At 37.5% G+C, this 20,815-nt stretch overlaps 1 protein-coding gene across 3 annotated transcripts in view; it reads left to right on the forward strand.

Moving 5' to 3' along the window:
• LOC113085558 (disks large homolog 4-like) overlaps positions 1-20,815 on the forward strand; it is a 121,816-nt gene that overhangs the window by 28,074 nt on the left and 72,927 nt on the right. Inside the window, exon 1 of one of the 3 annotated variants that reach the window (XM_026255195.1) lies at positions 8,579-8,785. The exons of 1 other annotated variant lie outside the window; for it this stretch is intronic. In XM_026255195.1, coding sequence (XP_026110980.1) covers positions 8,744-8,785 — 42 coding nt within the window. In that variant the 5' untranslated portion in view covers positions 8,579-8,743. Of the gene's footprint in view, positions 1-8,578; positions 8,786-15,070; positions 15,350-20,815 lie in introns of those variants that run through there. One more of the 3 variants, XM_026255199.1, reaches the window with a different exon arrangement.

Consider the following 20,815-nt stretch of genomic DNA (forward strand, 5'->3'; position numbering starts at 1 on the left):
GCCACAATCCAAAATACAGCAAAAACAGTAATATAGTGTAATATTTTTACAATTTTAAATAACTGTTTTCTATTTGAATATATTTTAAAATGTCATTTATTTTTGTGATCAAAGCTGAATTTTCAGCATCATTACTCCAGTTAGTACTGTTCAGTGTCACGTGATCCTTCAGAAATGCTTTTCACTGCAACTGTACTTTTCACACTATTTTTATTTATTCTTTCATTGCTGGCTTATTTTATGGAAAGTGTAGTGAATAAGAGACCTTCAAGAAACCAACATCCCTGGTCCACCACAGTATAAAATTTTTGCCAGGTAGGCAGAAACATGTTGGATATGTTATAGTAACGGTATGGCTATAGTTTCTTATAATCTGGAATTGAGTTGTACCGTAGTGTTGGACATAATTACTTTTCAAAAAAGTTAGTCAAAAATACTTGACTCATTGCTCACCTTCCCGTCTTCTCAATGTCATTCATAATAATGTTAACCAAATAATACAAATTAGCTTATGAAACCAAACAGAACAGCTAAAAAAGAGAATATATATAATTGATATAAAAAAAGGGAGGGGGTGCCCTTTTTCAGTTTCAGTACATGCCCCTCAAAAGGTCTGTGCACGGCCCTGTATATTAAGCAGCACATTTGATAATAAATCAGCATATTAGAATGATTTCTAATTGTATTTTTGATCAAATAAATGCAGCCTTGATGAGCAGAAGAGACTTCTTTAAAATACATTACAGATCTTACTAGACTCAGCGAAGGAGTCCAGCTACCATGCCCATTAATGCAGTATGCCTCTTTTTAAGTGAAAATACCGACTGAATATAAACCTATTAAACTTTCAGCAGGTTATTAAGCTTAAAATACGATGTGTTCACTCCAGACATGGTGAGCAAACATATTTACAGTACCTTTGCATTCTCTGATTAAGCAGGAAACACTTACCTTTACAGAGACTACTGCATTATTTTATTTCATTTAATGTCCTTTAATTTTTACTTTTATTTTGATGCATTTTAATCCAATTTTACATTTACATGATTTTCTTTCTTTTTTCTTTCTTTTGCATTTCTAATTGTTCAAATAGTTTTAAAATATACTTTTATTTCTCATGCTAGTGTCCACACTTAAAATTGAATAATAGTGCATTGTTTTAAAGTACAAACCTGATTCCAAAAAAGTTGGGACACTGTACAAATTGTGAGTAAAAAAGGAATGGAATAATTTACAAATATCATAAACTTAGATTTTATTCACAATAGAATATAGATAACATATCAAATGTTGAAGGTGAGACATTTTGAAATGTCATGCCAAATATTGGCTCATTTTGGATTTCATGAGAGCTACATATAACAAAAAAGTTGGGACAGGTAGCAATAAGAGGCCGGAAAAGTTAAATGTACATATAAGAAACAGCTGGAGGACCAATTTGCAACTTATCAGGTCAATTGGCAACATGATTGGGTATAAAAAGAGCCTCTCGGAGTGGCAGTGTCTATCAGAAGTCAAGATGGGCAGAGGATCACCAATTCCCCCAATGCTGCGGCGAAAAATAGTGGAGCAATATCAGAAAGGAGTTTCTCAGAGAAAACTTCCAAAGAGTTTGAAGTTATCATCATCTACAGTGCATAATATCATCCAAAGATTCAGAGAATCTGGAACAATCTCCGTGTTTAAGGGTCAAGGCCAGAAAACCATACTGGATGCCCGTGATCTTCTAGCCCTTAGCACTGCATCACATACAGGAATGATACTGTAATGGAAATCACAACATGGGCTCAGGAATACCTCCAGAAAACATTGTCGATGAACACAATCCACCGAGCCATTCTCCGTTGCCGGCTAAAACTCTATAGGTCAAAACAGAAGCCATATCTAAACATAACCCAGAAATGAAGGATTTAAAATGGACTGTGGCAAAGTGGAAAACTGTTCTGTGGCCAGAAGAATCAAAAATTGAAATTATTAAAATCCATGAAATTTAAAATCAACTTATTTTTCCCTTAAAATTATAAATTTTCTCAGTTTAAACATTTGATATGTCATCTATTGTTGTATTCTGAATAAAATAGTGAAATTTGAAACTTCCACATCATTTCATTCTGTTTTTATTCACAATTTGTACAGTGTCCCAACTTTTTTGGAATCGGGTTTGTATTAAACTCTGGTGTGTAATTCATTCTGCAGCTTTTCTGTTAGAAAGTTTTCCTAATACCATGTTTCTTGTTGAAAAGAGATGTGTTTTTACCTGTCTAAGCAATGAAACAGAGGATTTCAGAGACGGATGACTCACTGATGATAAAAGGCTGAAAAATAGCACACACTTAAAATGGAAGAGGGACCTGAGATGTATCATTGAGGTCTTTTGACATGGTCCATTAAGCATTTATCACCTAGCAACCACTAAGAACGTCCTAACATTTGAAAAGCAACATGCTAAAAACTCTCTGAACATCTTAGTAACTGCATAGCAACACATTGGCAACCACCCAGAAAATTCTGGCGACTTTGCACACACCTTAACTATTTTCTTTGAAATGTAAGAATAGGGTCTTAATTTTCTTATTTCAAATATCTAAGTTGTTTACAATCATAATTTTAGTCTCCAGACTGTGGTGTCCAAACCAGAATAGATTTCAAGCACTTCCCATGCAGCTTGGGATTTGGCATAACTGAATAGTGTAACACTCAGCAATTAACAACACACACATACACACAAACACACACACACACACACAAATACAAATAATTCAATAATGAAGAGATCAGTGTTGTGTGTGGTGAGTTTCTGAGGATGCTGCTGTATTGCTGAGTCACGCACTGCCACTCAGTGGCCCGGTACAGAACTGTAGCATCAGCAAGCTGCTTCCCACAACCACTTGCACCACCTGCAATTCAGATAACACATTGGGAACTTATGGGAGAACCAGATGTTTGAGTTTGATAGCAAAAGGAAGTGATATCCAGCAAATGCACAGTCTTTAAGATTATGTACAGTCACAATAGCTTCTGCAGTTCTGTCTCATTGTAAGATGAAGGAAGGATTGTGTGTTGTGTTTAAGGGAACAGTGTGTGTGACTGAGGTTCTGAATATGACATGCATCGTCTTTTAAAGAAAGAGTTATTGAAGTATTGGTACTAGAGCCACACACTCTCAAATAATGAAATAATTAACCTTTGATTTACGTGGTTTGTTTGTTTCGGACTTTTTATCATCATGTTCCTCTTATGGGTGATGTGAGTTGCCTAGCAACGGAGCCCTTGGGTCCTGATTGTTGCCATGACAACATGGCAGGGTATCATGTAGAGAACAGAGAGAGGGGGGTGAAGGAATGAGAAAGAGAAAAAGATGTATGAGTGTTTTCATATGATAATAATTATGTGCGTATGAGCAAGCATGGAGAAGGATGGTGATGTATAGAGATTAATAGAATGGGACGAGAGAGGAGAATTCATCATATTAAACACAATGAGAGGCAGGAGATGACCTAATAGTGGATAACCAAAAATGTCTGTAAGGGGGCGTACTCTTACGTAGATACTTGTTTGTATGACATATTCATAAGGAATCAAATGCCTGGCATGAGTAACAGGAAATAGCATCAACACATATTATTTTTTACAAAAGAAAAATAGCAAATTCTCAGGACAGCAGTGAGATTAAATGGAGGACAAATGGATACTTCTATTTAAGTCTAATGCTTTCTCATATTTTTTTTATTTATTAATTATATAATAATATTTGTATTAAATTCACAGTTACAGAATATCTCAACATTGCAACAAACTGTGCTCAGATTTATCAAGATATCAGTCAGAGTTAGACATCTCAATATGACCTCACCATTTCTCATCAAATTCTCCCAAGATCAACGTCTGGACTATGCTGTCTTCTTTCATTTTATAGCTCTACACTCTTACTTTTCTTTATATCAACTAAATGTCTTGTTTGTTGATAATTGTGTTTCTTCCAAGATGTTTTAGGAGAAACATTTAAAACAATGTTATGGTCATGTTTTACATATTTCTGTCCTGTCTCTTATCCTATTCTGTCCGATACATTATATCAGGCTTGCAGTGTTCAGTATGGTATTGTATTGCATCTTATCTTTTGTCCTGTTTCTATCCTGTCCTGTCCTATCTTGTCCTATCCTGTCCTATCCTGTCCTGTCCTGTCCTATTCTATCCTATCCTATCCTATCCTGTCCTGTCCTGTCCTGTCCTGTCCTGTCCTGTCCTGTCCTGTCCTATTCTATCCTGTCCTATCTTGTCCTATCCTGTCCTATCCTATCCTATCCTATCCTGTCCTGTCCTGTCCTGTCCTGTCCTGTCCTATTCTATCCTGTCCTGTCCTGTCCTGTCCCGTCCTATCCTATCCTGTCCCATCCTATCCTGTCCCGTCCTATCCTATCCTGTCCCATCCTATCCTGTCCCGTCCTGTCCTGTCCTGTCCTGTCCTATCCTGTCCCGTCCTGTCCTGTCCTGTCCTGTCCTATCCCGTTCCGTTCCGTTCCGTTCCGTCCCGTCCTGTCCTGTCCTCTCCTATCCTACCCTGTCCTGTCCTATCCCATCCCATCCTGTCCTGTCCTGTCCTGTCCTGCTTACTCTCCTGTCCTGTCCTGCTTACTGTCCTATCCTATCCTATCCTGTCCTGTCCTGTCCTGTCCTGTCCCGTTCCGTCCTATCCCGTCCCGTCCCGTCCTGTCCTCTCCTATCCTATCCTATCCTATCCTTTTCCTGTCCTGTCCTGTCCTGTCCTGTCCTATCCTGTCCCGTTCCGTCCCGTCCCGTCCTGTCCTGTCCTGTCCTGTCCTGTCCTGTCCTGTCCTGTCCTGTCCTCTCCTCTCCTATCCTACCCTACCCTGTCCCATCCTATCCTGTCCTGTCCTGTCCTATCCCATCCCATCCCATCCCATCCTGTCCTGTCCTGTCCTGTCCTGTCCTGCTTACTCTCCTGTCCTGTCCTGCTTACTGTCCTATACTATCCTATCCTGTCCTGTCCTGTCCTTTCCTATCCTGTCCTGTCCCGTTCCGTCCTATCCCGTCCCGTCCTGTCCTCTCCTGTCCTATCCTATCCTGTCCTGTCCTGTCCTGTCCTGTCCTGCTTACTCTCCTGTCCTGTCCTGCTTACTGTCCTATCCTATCCTATCCCGTCCCGTCCCATCCCGTCCCGTCCTGTCCTCTTCTATCCTATCCTACCCTACCCTGTCCTATCCTATCCTGTCCTGTCCTATCCCGTCCCATCCTGTCCTGTCCTGTCCTGCTTACTCTACTGTCCTGTCCTGCTTACTGTCCTATCCTATCCTATCCTATCCTGTCCTGTCCTGTCCTGCTTACTGTCCTGTAACCTGTACTGTCCTATGTCCTGTTGTGTGCAATATGGTATGTATTTTTTCTGTCCTGTCCCAACCTTTCCAATCCCATCCTGTCCTATCCAAGAATGTCTTACTCTTGTCCCATCTTATCCTTCCCTATCTTGTCCTGTCCTGTGTGGTATGGTATGTATTATATTTTGTCCTGTCCTGTCCTTTATGGTATGTATTATATTTTGTTGTATCCTGTCCTGTCCTGTAATGTATGGTATGTATTATAGTTTGTCCTATCCTATCCAATCCTGTCCTGTCCAACCATATCCTGTTGTGTGCAATATGGTATGTATTTTTTTTCTGTCCTGCCCTGTCCTGTCCAATCCCATCCTGTCCTATCCAAGAATGTCATAGTTAGTTTGGTATGGTAAGTATTAGGGCTGGGTGATATATAAAAAATATATATATCTCAATATTAGAATTTTTTTTTACGATATTCAATATATATATTAAGGGTGTAACGTCATGCGTATTCGTATTGAACCGTATTGGCTTTCGGTTCAGTACGCGGTATGCATTATGTACCAAACGGTTCGTTGGACTAATAAATTATTTTTGAAAAAAGAAAAGAAAACGTGAAATATAATGATATGCGTTCAACAAGGTAGCCCAATAACCCAAACGACGTAACAGGCAACGCCCCTGTCACCCACGAAGAAGAAAAAAACACCAACTTATATGTTTATGTTAGGCTACTCAGTCAGGCGCTTGCTCACTCAGTACGCGCTGAGTGAGCGAGCAGTTCATGCACGGTACGCGGTGGCCAATGCGTTTAACAGACCAGAAATAGAAGATCCTCCAATAACCAACAGGTCTGGTGTTTGGGTGCACTTTGGATTCCCTGTAAGCCATGGTGATGGCAAGAGAGTGGTGGATAAAAAAACAACATTATGTTGCATCTACATGACAATAGGGTACACCAGCGGAAAAAATAAATAAATAAAATTAAATAAAAAAAACACCAGCGGGAATACTTGAAACATGTCAAGTCATTTACAGTAAGCCGACATCACCCTAGTGTGTCATTATCTGGGAAAAGACAAAAAAAAGTATACACCAGTGTATCGTATTGAACCGAACCGTGAATTTTGTGTGAACCATTACACCCCTAGTCATTACACGTTACTGCATTGACGATCAAAGGGGCGCTAACACAGTGTCGTTGCATTTTATTCATAACCAGTCGTTGTCTTAGGCCAGGTCAGCTCTGGGCCCCAAGCAATTGCTTGGTTTGCCTGCCCTGCCCTGCCCTTCCCTATCCTGTCCTTTCCTATATCACATATCATATCATGTAGTCTTATTCTATTCTGTCATGTCCCACCATGTCTTCTTTCCTGCCCTGTCTCCTGTCTGTATTCTTTTCTTGTCCCATCTCATCCCTTTTCTAATGATGTCCTTTGTTCAGTAATGTTCAGTGCTGAGTAGTGCTGAATGGGGTCTGTTTTTTCCTCAGTTTGGCTGGAGGCAGAAGCAAAGGCCGCAGGGCTATAGACTTGGCAAAGTGTTTGTTTATTGTTAGTTGGTTTTGAATTGTTTACTGTTCCTTCTGTGAGTGTTTAATGCTGTTTGTGTGCTTGACTTTGTTTACTGAGGTGGTCATTAATTATCGCCCCCACTGCCAAGCCACTTAACATCATTAGAACCACACAAATAAACACATACAGAAAAATAGCTGTTTTGTTTCCATCAACTGACCTGGAAGTTCATAGCTCAGAACAGTACATCAGTTGAAAAATGCTGAAATGGGTTGCTTATTTCAATATGAAAATAGTTTATGTCTGATTCCATGTATTCACTCTCATTTGATTAATAACAACATTCACATTTAAGTCTTTGTGTCTTACAAATATACACCATAATATATGTATAAAATGAATTATAATTTTTTTTTTTTTTTTTTTTTCAATCTTCTGAGAAGTTTCAGATACTTCTTATTGAAATATCTATACTGAAGATTAATTCTGTCAGCCGATAGGGGTACTAGCATATACACTGAAGAAAAAAACTTTGGACAAACTTAAATAAATTAGTGTAATTTGTTGCAGGAAAATGTATTAGTTTTTCTCAAATTATATTTATGGTTTGGATCAAACATTACATTTTGATTTCATATTTTATAATATAGTATTTTTTTTTCTAAAGACAAAAACATTTATAAAAAGTAAAAATCCGTCCTTCGGATGAGACGTTAAACCGAGGTCCTGACTCTCTGTGGTCATTAAAAATCCCAAGATGTCTTTCGAATAGAGTAGAGGTGTGACCTCAGCATCCTGGCTCAATTCACCCACTGGCCTCTGACCATCATGGTCTCCTAACAATCCCCATATCTACTGATTGGCTTCATCACTCTGTCTCCTCTCCACCAGTAAGCTGGTGTGTGGTGGGTGTTCTGGTGCACTATGGCTGCCGTCGCATCATCAGGTGGATGCTGCACACTGGTGGTGGATGAGGAGATACCCCCTGTCTATGTAAGCGCTTTGAGTGTCTAGAAAAGCGCTATATAAATGTAAGGAATTATAAATTAATTATAAATATTTAAAGATAGTTTATTTTGCCAAAAACCAAAGTCACACTATTTTCTAGCATTTCACAACTTAATCTCACCATAAATTAGCTATAATATGAGTAGAATTGTTAAAAACATTTTGCTAGTCAATGTAAAATGTAGTGTACTTAACATAAATAGAGAAAACTTTTTTAAAAATGCACCATATGTTCTATGGGGAGTGTTAATAGCTTTTAGACAAACTAAAACCAGAAAGGTTTTAACACCAGAAATCATGATTATTCCTTAGACAAATAAAACATGTACTTCAAATAAATGACAGGGTCACGCTAACAGACTAAACATCACAAAAATCCAATAATTGTATTTTATGGAGTCTTTAAAGAACCCATAAATCAATATGCATATTTGAATATATTAAACGTGCATGAACAACAATGTAATATTTTATTCATTTCAAACTTTTTAAATCGCCAAAGAGCCATATATTCAACTCATGAACCTTCTACAGGGTTCTCTGCTGAAATTAAAGTGCTACTAAGATCTATTGAAGAATGTAGATATTTAAGAGTGTGTAAATGCATGCATGATGGGGAAATCTTCCAGAAAGCGTAGGTGAGTTCATCTCTCATATCCCTCCTCTCATCTCTCCCACCCTCTCTCCGTTTCTCTCTGTCACAAACCTGTTCAGTGACTCAGAGGTGGAACAGTCTGCCAGGTTTCTTTGTGTTCCTACACCATCTCTCTCTCTCTCTCTCTCTCTCTCTCTCTTACCCACTTGTCCATCCACTGTATCTTTCCCTTACTTTCCATCCCTCTTTTTCCCCTCATTGCGGGCATTTTGGTCGGTTGTTTGTGGCTGATGAGGGCTCGTGTTAAGCTTCCTCTGCTCTGCTCATGTGTGGTACGTACATTTTTCCCTCTCAGACGTCTTGCTCTCTGTCTTAATGGTGCAGAGCTGCTGTTGCATGTTGTTTTATCTTCACTGCGTGAATCTACTGTGTGTGTGTGTGTGTGTGTGTGTGTGTGTGTGCGTGTGCATGTGTGTATGACTAAATGGGAATTGATTAATGATGTGATGCATGTGTGTGAGTGTGTGTGCCTGTTGACACAGAAGGAGCACAGCTACATACACGTGTGTGGAAAGAGACAGAAAAATGAAAAACACAAAGCTAGAAAAATGAAAGCCAGGATGAGCAGCCATGAAATGCATTTATGCATGGGACTGTATTGCATATATTATCAGTTTGTTCCTTCATGCAGTGTGTGATGCTCTCTGAATCTTTTGGTTCACAGACGTTTTGACCATTGATTATTGAACAGCATTATTTGAGCATTTCTGTTTCTCTCTGTGTGTGTGTGTGTGTATGATCTAGTCAGCCTGAAAGTCTGTGTTGTCTTTTTGTCCTTCTCATGTATGACCAGAAGTAAGCAGATTATGTGTTTTAGATCTGCTTTCTGTGAATGTGTGGTAATTTCTCACCATGATACCACAATATTCTGATTTGAAAGTGTTCTTATGTCGACACAGTTTGCTGAATAGACAGAAATCTGTGTGTATGGCAGCTCAAAGTGGCTGTGGGGCAAAAGCGTCAGTTCGGGATGTTGACTTGATCTCCATCGGACTGAAAAGCTCTCTACCCCCGATCATTTCTTTCTGACAAAATAGCATCGCTTATGTGGGCATATGATATTCATTGGCCTCCTTATTACTCCACAATGCTGTAAAAGCAGAGATTGAGATGGAGAGATAGAGAGAGAGAGAATGTGCTTCAGGAATACGGGAAGGATGGAGCAGGCAAGGGACTCTGAAGGTTAAAGGTCAGACATTCAGCCTCCAACTTGTGGTGAAGTATCTCGTGTAGTGAATACCCAGTTTGGTTAGGCTGCTCTATGCAGTTAGTCCAGAAGAGGCTTTTTTTATTTTACTAGTATGCTGAAGATTGACCAAGCTGGTCACATACTGTAAGTGACTGATTCGGAGCACTAACACTAACAACAGTGCCTCACATTCTCATTTCACACTGATTTTGGGAATAAATCATGGGTAAGGTTAGGTTTAGGGGTAGGGATTGGGTTAAGTCTATATTTTTGCACAATAATGTTGATGGAGGATCATCAGAAGATGTTGATCCAGGAACATGTCTTGCTTGGCAAAATCACGGTGACTCTATTTGGAAAGCAGCTGGACAAATCGTTCCTGAATGAGCTAAAGCTGTATGAATTATTGAAAAAAGTTTAATGTAATGATTCTTCTGCATGTTTTTTGTCGGTTAAACAAGCATTTCCTAGTCACTATATGTTGTTTTGGATCCTGGTTTGAGCAGAAGGACAATACGAAGTGAAGTTTTTCTAGTGAACAATATATATTCCCGAATATTTATTTGGAGCTTGGCATTAAAAATATACTTCTTGTGTTCTGCGCATATGCATTGCATTTATGGGTGTATTTATGTGTATTGTATCATAAAATAATTTCTGCTGAGTCATTCCCCTCCAAAATGTTCAGTCAAATGTTAAACTGCAAGTTAGCCATACAGCCATTGATATTTATTATTTTTTTTAATCATACTTTAAGTGTAGGTGTTTTTGGTGAGTGCTGTATTGTTCACTTTTATCAGGCCCAAAATATATATATTTATTCATTAAAAAACACAGCAATGAATTGTTGTCTTCACACAGTACTGTCAGTATTCATTGTTACGGAGGCAGTCTGCTGCTGAAATGCAGTGATGTTTCATTGATCAGCAAACATTGATAAAGCATGAAGAGATGAAACTGAATGCAGTGGTTAGTGGTGTTGTGTTCACGCTGATCCTCCAGACATCACTTCAGACAGTGTATAGTGCTGTCAGTGCATGTTTCTGTTCGACTGCATTGAACGCTGTACTTTATCGTGTTGCAGTTCATTCTGTCTGCATTTATCTGAACACAAGGCACGTGTTAAAGCTGTCATTTCATTAAAGCACGCTGTTATGAGTGAAATGTGCAGATATAAGCAATATGATCCTTAGAATGACTTTCTCTTCTGTAACCAAAGGTTGATTCAGTGATAAAGTTTATGTTCAGTTTATAATATTTTTGATTTTAATAAAAACTTGTACGTACACATTTTCATAGGTTTTCTGGTTTGCATGCAATAATAAACAATCAAATAAAAACAGCAGGAGAAATAAGAAAAGATAAATTAAAAAGACAATTAAATATTACCAATATTTGTTGCTTTCAAACAAACAAACAAAAAAATAAGATAACCTACACTGATTGTTTTTAAGTCAAAAATATGTTTTAACGTTAATAAAAAATAAATCACACTTGAAGGTCAGTGGTGTAGTTAAGGCATCTGTCAGCAGGGTCATGATTAACCTTGACCTCCTTCCAGCGGCCAAAGATAGTTGCTCTGTGATGTCACTTCCTGCTGACCTCTCAAACCATGTGAGACTGCTGTGTAGCCAAATGCAGCTCATTCTAACGGAGCTGCTGTTTGAAATTCTACATAGATAATAGATCATCTATATATACATAATCAATCTCGGAGGAAATAACACAAATTAAGAGTGCTTGTACTTTTAATCAATCATGAGACTTAATCTAAGAGCATCAACGTTGGAAAACTATTAGCACTATTGTTCAAAAGTTCGGGGAATTCTTATTTTCAGCAACGACACAATGAATTGATGACAAGCGACAGTAAAGACATTTACTAATGTTAAAAAAGATTTATATTTGAGATAAATGTCGTTCTTTTGAACTTTCTATTCATCACAGAATCCTGAAAAGAAACTCTATCACAGTTTCCACAGAAATATCGTGCAGCACAACTGTTTTCAACACTGATGATAATCAGAATTGTTTACTGAGCAGCAAATATTAGAATTTATTCTGAAGATCATGTGACACTGAAGACTGGAGTGATGCTGCTGAAAATACAGCTGTGCATCACAGAAATAAATTACATTTTATAATATAATCAATTAGAAAACTGTTATTTTAAAATGTAATAATATATCGCAGTATTTCAGATTTTACTGTATTTTTGGACATATAAATGCAGCCTGGGTGAACAGAAGAGACAGAAAATACCCAAAACATATAAAATCTAACCGAGCCTGATCCTTTGAACAGTAGTGCATGTGTATTTGAATAAATCACTATATAAACTGAGTGTACCGACGAGCGCTTTTCTTAAGTCTTAAGGCGGTGTAGTAGGATGAGTGTTTTCATCTATAGAGTCAATGTGCCTTTGATTCAGAGGAGTTTTTTTGCTGAAATGTTGATCTTTCATGCTGTGTTGTGTATTTCCTGCAGCAACAGTCTGCTTAAGATCTATCATATGTTTGTTGCAGTTTCATATGTGTTTTTTTATTTATTAATTATTTATTAATTTTTTAGCAGTGTGCTTTCATATGAATTTCTTCTCCTGTTCTTTAGACTAAGATGTTACACTGATTTATAATTTAAATCTGAAGAGTATAATTAATAGTTTTTCCTATAGATTTATCTGCCTGACTGAACAATGAACATTGTGTTTGAGTTGTGTGTGTTTATGTGACAGACAGACAGACACATAAATAAAAACACATGCACACAGGCCGACACACTCACTAACCACCAGGGAATCCCCGCCCCTGCAGATGTTGCCATGGAAACACTTTCCAGGCGAGAGCAGGAGTCCCCCTTTCTCCGCTCTTTAAGTTGAACTTCCAGCTGCAGACAGAGCACTCGACTCCTTCTGCAAAGCATTCTGGGAACGGAGGCAAGACCATAGCTTGACATACTGAAATAAACCACACAGGGTTAAAAGATGCAAATGTTTTACCTTTGACACAGCACAATCAGAAGTGGAGGCAGTGTGAGAGACTGAAACAATAACTTTCATCTATCATACGACTTACTGTAACAGAGATATAGGTCATATACTGCCTACTTTACCATAAAATATTGAAAAATAATATATAAAATATACTAATAAAATAAAAATATGGAGGCTGTTATATAAAATGTATCTATTATTAATAAGATATTTGTCTCTGTCATGTTAAGCCAATGCTGTCTTCTTAAATCAAAAGCTTTGCAGATTGAGTGTAGCACTTTAGCATTGTAGCACGCTTCGTTTCCTAGCATATCGATATCCATGGAAACTGAGTGGTCCATTGGAAAGATACACACACACACACACACACACACACACACATACACACAAGAGAGACAAACTTGAACCTATGCCCACTACTTTACTCTGAGAATTTACTCTGCCAGTGTTTTCTTATAATACACAAATCAATATCACTCAAAAATGGTAAGACAATACAGGTAAACCATTGTTTTTTCATGCATTGGTCAATTATGAGATCTTGAGATTAGTTTTCTAAAATTAGTAAAAAAAAATTAGGATTAGTAATCCTAAAAACATGGTGAAAATGTATTTTGTTCTGGCTGTTGACAGTATGCTATTATTTATGAAGTGATGAAAAATTACATTTCTGTAAAAACCTCTAAAAGGTCAACAACATGAAACAAGAGCTCTGAACCTGGCTTTATCCTATGTTCAGATTTCTGCTCTAGAAATGTATTTTAAATTAGATAACTCCCAGTTTGCATATTTAAACAACATTTCAAATAACTTTTTAATATTCATAATTATAATAAAAATAATACATTGTCTTAGTGTACTGTAATTCATCGTCTTGGAAGCATACAGTGATATCTATTAGTTTTATGCAGTGCTCTGAAAATGTTTTGCACATTTAAGACACATTTAAAAATGCATGGATGTCATGGCAGTCATTATCATAATATCAAAGAGGAATTTATTATGAAAATCTGGAATTAATGGCATTTTTTTTTGTTTTTTTGTTTTTTGCATAATGTTTGTCGCGGGCTAAAGGTATTTGTCTGCGTTTTGGTTGGTAAAAGTTACCAAAGCATGTTTTTGTGAAGATTAATCGCACACCTATGTGAACTGACTCACATACATCTGCTAAACACACACTGAGATTTACAAATGTCACATGCTGCTTTAATACTTTATTCAGACAGTTTCAGAGTGGCTTAAGTGTCCAAATACTTTTGAACTTCGTCTGTGAACAGTACTAAGCTGCTTGCTGTATTTAAGTCAGTATTGATGGTTTGTGAGCATGTTTTGTATGCTGGAGGGCTTCAGGACCAGTTGACTGTCCTCACGCCACAGCAGTCACTGAAGCTGAAGCTGTCTGGTGTAGACTTCGTCATCGATGAGCAGCACGTCCTGCGCCGCAGTCGCTCCTGAGATGAATACACAATACTGCCTTCACCTGGGTCTCTAGCGCCGCCGAGCGAGCAACAAACCGCTTACAGCTGGCTCGACCGAGTAAATGAGCTTGTTGTTAAAATAAATGAGCATCTAAATAAATAAATAAAACAACACCACCACCCTGTCTTACTGAGAGCAAGCGCTGTGACGGATGCAGTAACAGTGTGTGCGCAGGACATGCTGAAGACTTGTCTTTCAGCACCATGGACAGCTCACAGTGTGCTGTCGCCAGCAGAGGGCGCTGTACACTCACTGCTCGCTCCAGACCTCCAAAGAGCCATTTTTAGCTATGTAAAATCATGAAATACTCAGTTTGGTGAGTGAGTGTGTGTGTGTGGGCATGTTTTTGTGTCATATCAGGACACAACTCTGTATAATGACATGGGTATGACACAGGTATTACAAGGAGAGGGTGACTTATGAGGACATAACCCATGTCCCCATTTTTCAAAACGCTTATAAATCATACAGAATGAGTTTTTTTGAGAAAGTAAAAATGCACAAAGTTTCATGTGAGGGTTAGGGTTAGGTGTAGGGTTGGTGTAGGGCCATAGAATATACAGTTTGTACAGAATAAAAACCATTACACCTATGGGATGAACACACTTTTCACAAAGTTTAATAATTGTGTGTGTGTGTGTGTGTGTGTGTGTGTTTTACAGTAAGAATTTCAACCAAAGTTTAATAATATGTCGACTTCAAACAGTGGAAGAAGCTTTATTTTGTGAATATTTTATTTGGCAATATTGAGAGGAATTCCACTGGCATTGCTTTATGATTTTGTTTTTTTTTGACAGTGGGTCTTGTTTGATATTCTGTCTCGCGTCTTTGATCGTGAACAGAGCTCCAGTCGGATGTAAAGCCACTGGTCGGCGTCGTTCACTCATCAGTGCCCGTTACACACAGCTCCTCCCCCTCAGCGCGTCAGCAGCACCGACGATGACAGAGTTCTGTCAGTTTGTCTGTTTGAATTCAGCGCTCCACGCTCGCGCTCGCGGCTCTCATCACGGCTCCTCTTTGGCCACGCGCTGAGCGGCCGGTGATCGGTGTGCTGTGTCTATGGGTGTCGACGTGATGCCTCCTCCTCTGAGGAACCTCAAGTGTTTTTCTCCGGTGATGTGCCAGTGTAAACTTATATGTAGCACCCGTGCGCTGTCGCTCATGTTCGGCTGTAAGGTAAGCCGGGTGCGCGCACGCGTCCGTATCTGCTGGTTTTCTTGTGGATAGGATGCTAGAGAGGCGATACCATGCCGTTGGTGACAGAATTCTTCCATGTGTACACCAGAATTATGAAAATCACGATTGGTTAAAGGAATTATGTAAAGGAATGAGAAATCGATTGTGGTGTGTTTGTGATTGCTCGCATGGCATTATGTATGCCATTACTGTACATACTGTACATCACCGGTTCCGCTGAACGAGGTTTGGGAATTACACCTTCACTGCTACAGTACACTACAGGGGCTTGTTGTATGGTAGGGTGCCATGTGAAGCCACCTGTCTCTTTGCTGATGCACACATGCCAAAAACACTCGATCAGGAATCTTCCATATTTCAGTCGATGAATGGCAATATGGCTCTCTACAATACACCATAAATGGCCGAGCTGAAAGCCGAACAAAGCATTCAAGGCGATGTGAACGTGCAGGGAAGAGTAATGCAAAAAGCTAATGCACATTTCCATGCTTAGTGTACAGAAAAAAAAAAAAAACAATGATAATATTCCTTTAACACATGATGCCCTAATAGAAGGGCATGCTGTCACACCATATGAAAAGAGCAATGCATACACAATACATCTACATGTAAATGTAGCCTGTTTAATTAAATTTGAATAGCAAGATGTAAACATTAAAACACTTATGAAACACAGGATGTCCATCTGACAATAGTGTATCATTGTGTTTTTCTAAAGAACCAGTGTATCATCACGTCACTTGCAGCCTCATATAGTATGCTGCGTGAGTTTGGCTAGTGTCTGTTGTTTTGCTCCACTGAGCCTGTATTTGTTCCAAATGTTGTTTAGTCCATCATCATAGTAAGAGATGAGGGTGTGTGTGATCGGACTGCAGTTTTGTTCTGTGTCAGATCACTGTGATTTGAGCAGATCCTTCCTGTGGAATAAACTGAGACAGGGTTAGTGGCTGAGATGATGACCTTGGGAATCGTGATGGAGAGGAGAGAGCTGTGCCACTGAAAAGCACAAATAAAGCCAGAGATCTAGAATACATTGGTATATCTGATCATTCACATCTCTCACTTCACATTCTCTATTACTTACATGATGTTTGTTTATTGGCATGGATGATTGCTAAATCTCTGTGGCATTTAAGGACATAGGACAATATTTGGACATATTTGACTAAAATGTTTCTCATAAAAAACCTTTTGATATTAAGGCTTATGCTTGACATTTATGCATTTAGCAGACACTTTTATCCTAAGCGACACATTTTTATTTTTTCCAGTATATGTGTTCCCTGAGAAATGAACCCATGAGCTTTTGCGCTACTAATGCAATGCTCTTCCACTGAGCCACAGAAACACACTGCTTGAGATTAGTTTTGGGGGAAAGTTTTAGTTTTCCAAAGAAAATGAAATGAGTTTTGTGCAAAGCCTAATTGACTTCAGCAGTGAACCTGAAACTAGGCAAAGGACGACTGCTTTGAAGAAGCTAAAGTATATTAAGTATATATTTGATTTGTGTTATTTCATAGTTTGGTGTCTTTACTGTCAGAACAGCGTATTTCAGCTTTTTGGTGACGATATAGAAACAACTATAAAGAGAAAACAGCATCAGACTCAACACATGCTCATGATATCATCATATAGTGCTCTAATGTGTTGTCTTATATTATATATTGATTATATTGTCATAGCCTATAGAGTTTCTTCAGAAAGTATTCACCCTCATCAATTATTTATTAGTTGCAAAGTCTCCTTAAAGCATATTAACTTACAGGACTTTACAGTAGGACTGTACATACACGAAGACATTATGAATGTTGGATTCAGCAGTCTGTTTTAATAGCTGATCTCTGCCATAGAGCTGCACTAGAACAGTTTTTAATTGACATTGTTCTTACACTGATGTTTTGTTCATTTCTACATTCAGTGCTTCATTTGGAAAATGACAGAAATGGCATATTGTATTTCTAAAAACCAGTTTGAATAAAATAAAAAACTAAAAACAGATTACAAAGATCTCATTCGTCAGCTGCACATAAGTTTTAAGGGGAAGTCGTGGCCTAATGGTTAGAGGGTTGGACTCCCAATCGAAGGGTTGTGGGTTCTAGTCTCGGGCCGGACGGAATTGTGGGTGGGTGTAGTGCATTAACAGCTCTCTCTCCACCTTCAATACCACGACTTAGGTGCCCTTGAGCAAGGCACTGAACCCCCAACTGCTCCCCGGGCGCCGCAGCATAAATGGCTGCCCACTGCTCCGGGTGCGTGCTCACAGTGTGTGTGTGTGTGTGTGTGTGTGTGTTCACTGCTCTGTGTGTGTGCATTTCGGATGGGTTAAATGCAGAGCACAAATTCTGAGTATGGGTCACCATACTTGGCTGAATGTCACTTTCATATCATTCAGAGAACCATGACAGCTCGAACTATAATGCAGCTTTTTTTACTCTTTCACTGTATATGTGGAAATATATGTATGTGCAGTATTACTAGTATTAGTATTACCTCTTTTCCAGAGGTGTGATATTATAGTGATAACAGAGCTGTTTCATCACTGTTTGTATCACTGCGCTTGCAGTATTTCTCACAGGGAGTTTCATGGCGGAACTCCCAAATTCACTATCCACTATAACTTCATTAATATTACTGTTCTGTGTCCCAGAATGTAGTTTTAAATGGATAGTTCACCCAAAAATTACCCCATAATTGAGTCACCCTTAAGACATACTAGGTGTACATGCCTTTCTACTTTCATACTAATCCAGTCAGAGTTATATAAAAAATGTCCTTGGCTCTTCCAAGCTTTATAATGACAGTTAATGGGTGTCCAAAAGAAGTTTAATAAAGTGCATCCATCTATAATAACAAGTGTCTCACACGGCTCCTTATATACCTTTTGTTTGCAGCACAGTGTTAGTAATTGTTATTAGGAACAATGTCAGAAGAGCTCAGCAGTTCTCACTTCTATGAAGTATTGCAAATGATGTATTCTCAAGGCTTATCCATACACTCTTAAAGATGTCATGTAATGCATTTTCAGATCTTTATATTATGTTTCTGGAGAACAGCTTATGTGTTCTGTTTTTCCTTCAGAACATGAATACTTTATTTGAAGTGAACTGCCGTGATAGATGAATGTAATCACAGCGTATGCTCTTTCCCACCTCATGTGTGACGTGTTTAGATGCTCAAACCAGCGTCAGATTACAATGAACCAATATAACCACAAGGATTGCCTCTGGGAACAAAATACTTGGCACTGCCATACAGCTTTCAAAGATATTGAAAAAAAAAATTGGCGATGTGTTGAAAATAATGAAGAAAAGAGAACACATGAAAACATTCTCATTTAGACATGCCGCTAAAAATAAACTCCAGCCATGTGTTTCTAATAGTGTGATCGTTTGGAAGGAAATGCACAGTTTTTGGAGCTGCAGTTTGTTTACATCCATGGACAGTCAGACAGACTTACTCCACACAGCATCGCCTGTGAATGTGATTGATAGACAGACACGAGGTGTTAAAAGCATGCCTCCTTAATTTACAAACGCATGGTAAAGGGAAAATCACCATGACAAGAAGGGTGGGAAACAAACTGGAGAGTCTGAAACTTGTATGAAATATGTTTTTATTGTAGAGTTAAATGGTTAGGTCACCAAAAATGAAAATAAGGCTGTGTTTTACTCACCCCAGAGGCATCCTAGGTGTATATGACTTTCTTCTTTCAGATGAATCCAGTCAGAGTTAAATTAAAAACTGTCTTAGATATATCAAGCTCTATCATTGCAGTCAGCGGGTGTTGCATTGCTTCAGTCCAAAAGACATAAAATAAAAAGCGTCCATCCATAAAAAAAAAGTGTCTCACAGATAAGATTTTCTTAAGCATTTTTAAAAAATATTTTCTTTTGTGTAAGAAAAAAACACACAGGTTTGAAATAATATCTGAGGGTGAATAAATAGTGACATTTTTTTTTAAACTGTCCCTTTAAGAGGTTATTTATGAATTTTTATTCTTATTTTGTTTTCAGAACAATCTTAAGAAAAAAAAAAATGAATATTTTTGGGAATACAAAGTATTTGTTATGGTATTCATTATTCTATTTACCTTTATTCTTAAGGTAGACATTAAAAAGAAAATAGCAGTTAAGAAAAGTTTTATTCTGAAGAATAAAAGAATATATATATATATATATATATATATATATATATATATATATATATATATATATATATATATATATATATATATATATATAATTAAATTAGCTTTCTAAAGTTTGCAAACTAAAAAATTGTGATTAATATTAATATTTAGGGTTTGAACCAAACCTTAAGTATAATTTGATAAAAAAACAAATAAAATTGGCTGCAACAAATTAGAGTACTTTTCTAAAGTTGGTCCAAAGTATGATTTTTCAGTATATGTTCTTGTGTGACTAATAAGATTTTTTTTCTTTGCACAAAATGATTACACTTTATTGTAAGGTGTCTTTGTTACAGCATAATAATACAATTAAGTACTGAGAAAAATAAAGAATAAATAAAAATAATAACGTATACTTACCATAAGTTTATGGATTAGAGTTTGGTTTAGGTGCATGTAATTATGCATAATTTACTGCATGCAAGAAGTGTAGAATAGACAGTGTGTTCTCTCTGAGAGTATAATGATGTTCAGACTTCTCTGGCGCTGTGATGCATGCTGGGAATAGATTTGTGCCGAGTGTTTGGTATCACTCTTGATGCGGTGACGTATGCTGTTTGTTATTTATTACCCAGAAGGGTTTGTTTTGTGAAGTCAGATCCTGCAGAGAAACACTGCTTCTCTCGCTGCTGGTTCTTTTGTGTTCTTACAATATTTAAAAACATGAGCTAGTCTTGTAGTTAAAAGTGACTAAAGTAACAATTTCACATGTGTCCCACTCATTGTTAGTGACCCTATAATTAAAGAGTTTTTTAAGATTACAAGTATTGAAAGATCCCTTCAGTATGAGACAATGCACTACTTAAAGCAGACAAATAATACTGAGTTTTCTGGCTTATATACAACATGTTGACTTTTAAATAATTTACTAGAATACATAGAGAGAAAAAAACATATATTACATACTGTAAGTAATATATATATATATATATATATATATATATATATATATATATATATATATATATATATATATGTTAAAAAAATAACAAATCAAAGGTAATTTTTCCACTAAAAGTAACTTTTTCCACTGAAGTGTACTGAAGTTGGATAGTGCCATGCACACATATACACAATACACATGACACTAAAACAATGCAATTAATATTCATTTAACTGCATAAGATGTAACATAAAACCCTGTTTGTCTGTATCTTTGTAACTGATTAAGAAAACAGTTATTTAATTGGAAATCCATCAAATGTGAATTATAACATAAAGGTTTCGGGGAATGTCAATCTACGATTTTTACAATA

This window comes from Carassius auratus, chromosome 5 (genome assembly GCF_003368295.1).
Source record: "Carassius auratus strain Wakin chromosome 5, ASM336829v1, whole genome shotgun sequence".
Taxonomy (NCBI): Eukaryota; Metazoa; Chordata; class Actinopteri; order Cypriniformes; family Cyprinidae; genus Carassius; species Carassius auratus.